The sequence below is a fragment of the Mus pahari genome, chromosome 1, assembly GCF_900095145.1.
Source record: "Mus pahari chromosome 1, PAHARI_EIJ_v1.1, whole genome shotgun sequence".
NCBI classification, from domain to species: Eukaryota; Metazoa; Chordata; class Mammalia; order Rodentia; family Muridae; genus Mus; species Mus pahari.
Window position 1 is genome coordinate 115,584,875 of NC_034590.1, and position 7,371 is coordinate 115,592,245.

General features: G+C 52.7%; 1 protein-coding gene across 1 annotated transcript; it reads right to left on the reverse strand.

The window, feature by feature from the left end:
* Positions 1–204: 204 nt before the first annotated feature.
* Positions 205–6,820, reverse strand: Tbc1d10c (TBC1 domain family member 10C). Its single transcript, XM_021213460.1, has 10 exons — positions 6,792–6,820; positions 6,446–6,617; positions 5,815–5,914; positions 5,216–5,323; positions 5,023–5,129; positions 4,766–4,880; positions 4,107–4,172; positions 3,803–3,992; positions 1,215–1,369; positions 205–936 (listed from the first exon to the last, which is right to left on the reverse strand). Exons 2-10 carry the CDS (start codon positions 6,589–6,591, stop codon positions 589–591), a joined length of 1,335 nt encoding a protein of 444 aa, XP_021069119.1. The 5' UTR covers positions 6,592–6,617; positions 6,792–6,820; the 3' UTR covers positions 205–588.
* Positions 6,821–7,371: the final 551 nt, after the last annotated feature.

The window sequence follows — 7,371 nt, forward strand, 5'->3', positions numbered from 1 at the left end:
CAGCTATCACAGGGGAGCCTTCCTCTGGCAGGTAGAGAAGTCTGACCTGCACCCTAGAGGCTGGCACAAGCTGACTTACTCCAGGCTCCCTTTCCCTGTAAACACCTTACACAGCAACCAATGGGCAGCCTTGGTGTGTCCCATGTGGGACAAGGACAGAAAGGGTGGATGCAGGCAGGAGAGAACACAGCTGTAAGTCCAGGGTGGAGAGGGGAGGAATATTTGACCCAACTTTACCCAGTGCCTTCTCAGATAGGCTTTATTTGAGGGTTCCCTTTCAAGAAGCCCATGGGGTACCATATCTCAGCCAGAGGATTTACTCCCATAATCCTTCAGTGTTGGCTTTGATGCTGGCAATGGCAAGCATCAAATAGCTCCCCACAAGCTCCACTCAGTATCCTTCCTTTCTTTATCTCCGTGTCTGACACAGTCCTTAAAGTGAGGAGACACTCACTTTAAGGTCACTCCTCAAGGTGGTCCTTGCTGGAAACAGCAGAGTCATACAGCCCAACAGTAGAGCACACACTTCTGGGGTTGGCATCACTGTTCAGATGATTAAGATATGGTGGCACTAAGTGTATGGTGCACTTAGAATCGGGTGTCCAGAAAAGAGGCAGAGCCTCGTTGGGACCTGGAGGGACCCTCAATAGGGGGTCCCCTGGCCCTTATCAGGAGTCCATGGAAAGTCTTACCACGGGTCTGTGGCTTGCGCCGTGGTGGCTTGGGCTCCTCTGGGGGCTGTACCACAATTCGAGGTATCTCAGGTTTGGTGCTTTCTCGAACCCCTGCCAGCTGCTGGGACTCAAAGATGGCTTGGGCCCCAGGAAGGCGGGCCTGTGGCAGAGGGGCTGGCCCAGGGGGCGACTTGGAAAGCTGGGCTAGCTGGATCCTGATTTCCCGTTGCAGGTCTCGCTCAGACAGGGCCACACTGTGCACCTGTGGGGAACAGTGGATGCTAACTTTGCCTGGACTGGGGTGTCAAGGAGGAGGAAGCCTTGAGGTCCCCATGGGGCAGGCAGTACACAACCCCAGGAAGTGGCTGAGGGCTGAGACACAGCTTTGCGGAGACCTAAAGGAAGACAGTTGAGGCCTGGGGTTCTCACATTTCTCTGCAGCTCAGAGCACAGGAACTTCATCTTAATCTCGCCCAGGCTTAGTCTTCCGAGCTCTGCAGCATGGGGCAAGGCCATTGAGGATTGCTAAGAGATACCCACCTGGGACATGAAGACTTCTTCCTGCAGCTGGGTAGGGGGAATGGCTCGTAGGGCCCCCAGTGTCTCCAGGAGCCCTGGGCATGCTGTGCGCTGTTCTACAGTGCCCAGTGCCAGGCGCATCAGTGTCAGCCCCACGCGGAACAGTACCTTAGCACCTGCAGGGAAGGGAGTAGCTCACAGGAAACCAGCCTGTGTCCTCCCCTCCCCTCTTCAGTTCTTCAGCTGAATCAGCCCTCAGAAACGCTCCTTCTACCTCACTGCAGCTCACTTCACCCGACTCAGGCATGGAAAAATGGCCAATGACTGCAACATGCTTATTTTTTGAGATAGGGTTTCATGTAAACAGACCTCCTCCTGCCTGCATAGCTGAGAATGACCTTGACCTGCTGAGCCTCCTTTCTCTTCCACTAGAGAGCTGGATAGCAGGCATGTGACATCACAAATGGCTCGGTGTTTTGTTTTGTTTTGTTTGAGACAGTCTTACTTTGTAGCTCAGGCTGCCTTGGAATTCATTATGTAGCGCAGATTGGCCTTGAACTTGCAGCAATTCTCCAGCCTCTGCCTCCTGAATACTGGAATTACAAGTGGGTGCCACTACGCCTGGCTATTTGTGTGTGTGTGTGTGTGTGTGTGTGTGTGTGTGTGTGTGTGTACTATGTGCCTGCCACATCACGTGTGAAGGTCACAGAACCTCTTGTAAGAGTCAATTATTTTCTTCTACCATGTGAGACCTGGAGACCAAACTCAAGTCATCAGGCTTGGGGGCAGGCACCCTTGACCACTGAGCCACCTCACCAGCTCACACACCTGGCTTTTAGTTTTCTTGAGATAGTGGCTCACCCTGCAGGCCATGATGATTTGGAACTATGTGACCCAGCCAGCCTTTCCTTGAACTCACAGCAATCCTCCTGTCTCAGCCTCTGCACTGGAATTTTAAGTATGAATTATGATGCTTAGAAGGAATACTACAATTTGAGAGCACAGGACACTGAAGGAGCCAAGCGTGTCTCAGGACGCAGACACTTCTAAAAAGGGTAGCCAACCAGGAGCCAGGGGCTGCTAACAATCTTATGCCAAGCCTTCTCTGAACTCAGCATCCTGTTTCTTTGAGGAGTTCTTGGGTCGGTGCCTATTAAGTAATTTCCGTCTTGAATCTGCCACCTTCTATTCTAGAAAGGTTCTATGCAGAACTTTTCTTCCTACAGCAAAAACAGCACTCATGTACACACGCATACACAGACACACAGACACATAGACACATGCACACACTAATCCTTGCCAGGCCTAGAACTTCACAATCCCTTTCTGGCATCCTCTGAACTGATTAGAGCAGCTAGCATGCCAGGGAGACCTAGTGACAACTGTAACTTATAAAGGAACAATTGCCACCAACAATGTCATCATTAAAGAGAGCCTGTGCAGTGCTTGTCCCCAGGTACAGAGGACAGGGATCAGATGGACCACCATGATCAGCCCTTCCTCTTGGGGTCTGAGGCTAGAGGGGGAGGTGACACACATACTTTGGATACTTGGCACTTGATTTTCTTGCTTATTTGTTTTTTAAGTTTTGGAGACAGATCTCATGTAACCCAGGTTGGCCTCAAATTCACTGTGTGGCCAAGGAGGATCGTAAACTTCTGACCCTTGCTACTGTCTCCCAAGTGTGGTGACTGCAGGCGTGGGCCCCCATGACCAGTTTGATGTAGTGCTGGAGACTGGACCCGGGACTTATTGGTGCTTATTGCAAGCATTCTACCAACTGAGCTAGCACATTACCAGCCCAAACTTGAACCTGACTGTAGGAACGCTCTCTAGTCATGTGGGCAGCATGAAACCGAGCCCTGAAGATCCAGAATCCAACTTGGCTCTGCTCTGACGCCTTCCACTCTCAGCCCCACCCCCACCCCCTTTTCCACCTTTACCTTTCCATGTCCTTCCTCCCAAGAGTCACCCGAGTTGGCTGTGGCCTGGTCTTCCGGGCCTCTCCCCTCCACCTGCTTGCCTTCTGGTTTACCTCCTCATAGAGCAGCCAGAACTTCTTTAAAAACAGCAACCACCTCCTGCTGCTCTCCTGACACTCTGTCACATCCCTTGATTTATCTTCTTCATGGCACTCATGACATTCTATAAATATCTTCTTAATTTAGGTGCTGTCACCTCCTAGCCCCACCCCCACCAATGAAAGTTTCACAAGCTGTCTGTCAGAGGTAGCTTTGCTCCTTAGGAAGAGTTGTGAGCACAAGGCCCTGAGGAGGAGAACCTCCTACGGTGGCTAGGGACCATGCCTAAACCTTGCATGCCCGGAGCCACTCACATTCCACAACATGTGCTTTGACCAACCCAGTTCCTGCACACAGACCCCCAACCCCATCAGGGACTTTCCTATCCTTGCCCTCAGCCTCCCACAGTGGTGTTTGTGACAAAGTAGAGGCCCTCATTCATCACTCTGGGACTGTGCCCTTGAGATGGTCTGTTTTCTCCACAGACACGCTCAGGTCCACGTGACAGAAGGTCCCAAAAGGGTTGATAGTGGGAACAACAAGCTCTGCAGATTCAGAAATGTGAGCTAGCCCCTCAGCCCCACTCACCCTCACTGAGGAAGGCATCCCAGATGCGCAGTACTGTGGGGAAGGGCAGCGACCGAGTGAAGAGGCACAGGAACCACTCAGGCAGGTAGAGCAGGGGGCCGACGCCTACCTGCTGCAGGTGCTTGTGCACGCGTGGAAGCAGCCGCCGCAGAAGGGCCATGAACACTTCAGCATCCAGCTGTACAGCCTCCTACAGCCAGGCTCCTTATCAGTCTGGCTAGCCCGTGCTGCAGACCTCCACGCCCAGACCCCAAGCTTCAGATTCCCCACTTTCCACCTTCCACCTCCCCACCCAGCCTCTCACCATGTGGGGCCCATAGTAGCCAGGGAGGTAGACCTCGCAGATCTGCACCAAGCACCAGAAGGCCTCCTGAGGACAGAGCACAGGCCTGTGAGTGCTCATTAAGGAACTGTCCACAGAGTGGGAGGAGGGATGGGGAACGGGCACAGGGGCCTGCATTCATGCCACTTCCACCCTGCTCAGAGCCTGCCCTATCCTGGAGGTGAGAAGTGGGAAATCACAAGGCCTGGGGTTCTTTATTTGAGGGCCATAAGGTTGGAGCAAAAGTTGGGAGGCTCTCAGAGTTTATATCCCAGAATCCTAAGGTCATTTGGGTTCCCCCCGCCACGCCCACCCAGGGCCAAGGCCATAGTGCTCCAGATCCCCAGTGCCACAAATTATAAGATAGGGAAAGCCAATGTGAGGGGGTGCTCCTGGCAAGCCCGGGCATGGTACAGAATTCAGGATCAACATGCAAAATGTAAAAGGGACAATGTTCCAGACTCCTAGATCACTGGGGTAAAAGTCAGGTTCAAGGATAATAGATTGAATGGTTACTGAGGTTGGTGGACATGAGGCTTTAGTTGTAAGAACAGGGCTTCAAGTAAAGGAACACAGACTCCTGAGGTCAGTACCTGGGGTTTGGGTTGGGGGTGTCTCAGAGCAGGGTCAAGGTCACTTACCTCTGGGGGCAGATGCATGAGCAGCACAGCAGCTATAGGCCCCTGAGCCTGGCAGTACCCCTGCTCTGGCCGGTACAGGGTGTAGGCCTTGAGAACCTGCAGCAGCCCTTGCTGCCTGTGCCGAAGGAGCTCGTTAAGGCTGAGCCTCCCAGGCATCCCCGCCCTGCCCTCTGTGGCCTCTGCCCAGGCCAGAGTCCCCCTCATCCAAGGATGTAAAAGTAGGACTAAAAAATCTCTGGGTATCCCTGGCCTCGTACCCGTGTCCCTGGGGTGACACAAACATCTCATGCAGAGGAAACTGACGGTGTAAGTCTCTGCCAATGGTCTCCATCCACTGCGGGTCCCCTGTGGCCGCTGCCAGCTCCTGTGGGTAGGGGGAAGGGAGATATGAAGGGTCAGATGGCAGGGAGCTCTGAGAAGGGGTAGTAAAGATTCTGCCAACTTTCTTACCTGATAGGTGCCAGGGTTGTTCTTCTGACACATCTGGGCCCCACACAATAGGGGCCAACACCGGGCACGCAGGGCTGAGGGGATGCCCTTGCGGCACTGTATCTTTACCTATGGGTGAGGTCAAGATGCATTAGGGTTACTTCTCCTACTTGCAGGTCCCAGGTAATCATGCACAGCTTGCTTGCTTCTTTCTTTTGTTCTTTCTTTCCCCTCCCTCCCTCCCTTCCTTCCTTCCTTCCTTTCTTTGGTTTTTGGAAACAGGGTTCTTTGTGTAGCCCTGGCTGTCCTGGAATTTGCTCTGTAGAACAGGCTAGCCTCCAACTGATAGAGAACTGCCTGCCTCTGCCTTTTTTTTTTTCTTCAAGACAGGGTTTCTCTGTGTAGCCCTGGCTGTCCTGGAACTCACTCTGTAGACCAGGCTGGCCTCGAACTCAGAAATCTGCCTGCCTCTGCCTCCCAAGTGCTGGGATTAAAGGCGTGCGCCACTACTGTTCAGCTCTAAGCACAGCTTTTCATTGATCAAGAGGTCCACTTGGGAAGCAGAGGCAGGGGGATTAAGAGCTTTGGGAACCAGTGTAAGTGGACCTCTTTTTCCTTACCTTCTTGTATCGTCGGGACATGGTCTTCTCCCAGTGCAAGGTCATGTCCACCCATTTCATCTCTCGCTGGCGGATGAGGTCTGCAGAGGGCTGACCAAGCCTGGAGGCACATAACAGACACAGTATCAAAGTTAAAGAAGGAGATTTGGGTTTCAATAGGGATAGAAGCTGGAGAGACTAACGGGTGAGGAGGTGTGTATTAAGGGTAGGTCTGTTTGGCTGTCCCCTAAAACAGAGACAGAGCTAACTCATAGGGGAAGCTGGGTGGATAGTGCCCTGGACTGGAAGCCAGGAGTCCTGAGCCTGAATCTGCTTCTGTTTCCGATCTGCTGTGCGATGTGTCAAGTTTCTGTCTGTGATTAACAGTGTAAGGGAAACCCAGAGAAGAGAAGAGAAGACATCCAAATTTCCATCTGGGGTTCTTGGACCAGAGATTAAAAGGGAAAAGATGTTAAGTTTTAGGGGAAGGTGCAGACCCTCAGAGGATAAACGAGAGACAAAGCACATTCCCTCCACCACCCTTCTTACCTTAGAATCCCACGTGGAACCCGAGCAGTGACACCGGCTGAGTTCTGGGCCAGTGTCCTCAGTCTCTGGACCCTACTCTCTCCCCTACCCATGCCTCACTCACCTCAGTTCAGCTGAGTTGCCCCCAATGAAGCCATAACGGTCAGCCTGGCGATATGGACTGGACCCACTCAGCTCTGAGTCAGACCCTAGGGAGCTAGAATCATCCTGTAGTTCTGATAACAAGTCCTCTCCCAGGGCCTGGGCCATTCTGCCCTAGACCCCAGTGTCACAGGCTGCAAGACATACAGAGAGCCAGTGTGAGCAGCCAGACTGAAGCTGGGGATTCCAGCCCCAGTCCTCAGTCACAGGGGACTAAGCCTCCTCTTTTTCTGGGGAGTCGGGTAGACCCTGAGGTACCACACAGACACAGCCCCAGGCCTGGCCCCTACCCCAGCAGCCCAGCTCACCTCCTTGCTGTACCTCACCTCCTCCTCTCACTTCCTCCTCAGTCTCAGCTTCAGCAGCCTGCTGGGGGCCCCTCCCTGGTGGGGGGACTCCCCCCTTCCTTTATGAGGTTCTTCCTGCTTGCCCTAGTGCCCGAGCCACGAACTCCTCCCATCCACAGGATGCTGGGTGTATTGAGTCCCAGGCTTGCCCAAATTGAAGATGACAGGCCACCATCAGTTTTGAGCTTACTTGCAAGTAAAACCAATTTATGTTTCCAATAATAATTATCCTTTAATGTCATCCCACCCCTCCAACCCCCTGCCCCAGGTTTTCTTTTTTGAGAGTGAAGGGGTAGTATGGGAACAAGGGCCTTATGTAGCCCAGGCAGAAGATAACCCTGAACTCCTGATCCTCCTGTGTCCAGACTAATGAGTGTTGGAATTTCAGGCACTGGAAATACAGGTTTATGACACCATGCCTACTTTAATGTTTTTTTTTTCTTTGTTTGTTTTTGGTTTTTCCAGACAGAGTTTCTCTGTGTAGCCCTGACTGTCCTGGAACTCACTCTGTAGACCAGGCTGGCCTCGAACTCAGAAATCC

What these genes read in the sequence shown, in the direction of transcription:
- Tbc1d10c (XM_021213460.1), bottom strand. Translation starts at nt 6,591, where the DNA reads ATGGCCCAGGCCCTGGGAGAGGACTTGTTATCAGAACTACAGGATGAT. An exon ending in GGCAACTCAGCTGAACTGAG is followed by an intron (nt 5,915 to 6,445) that starts GTGAGTGAGGCA and finishes ATGTGCCTCCAG; the next exon opens with GCTTGGTCAGCCCTCTGCAG. An exon ending in ACAACCCTGGCACCTATCAG is followed by an intron (nt 5,130 to 5,215) that starts GTAAGAAAGTTG and finishes CCCTACCCACAG; the next exon opens with GAGCTGGCAGCGGCCACAGG.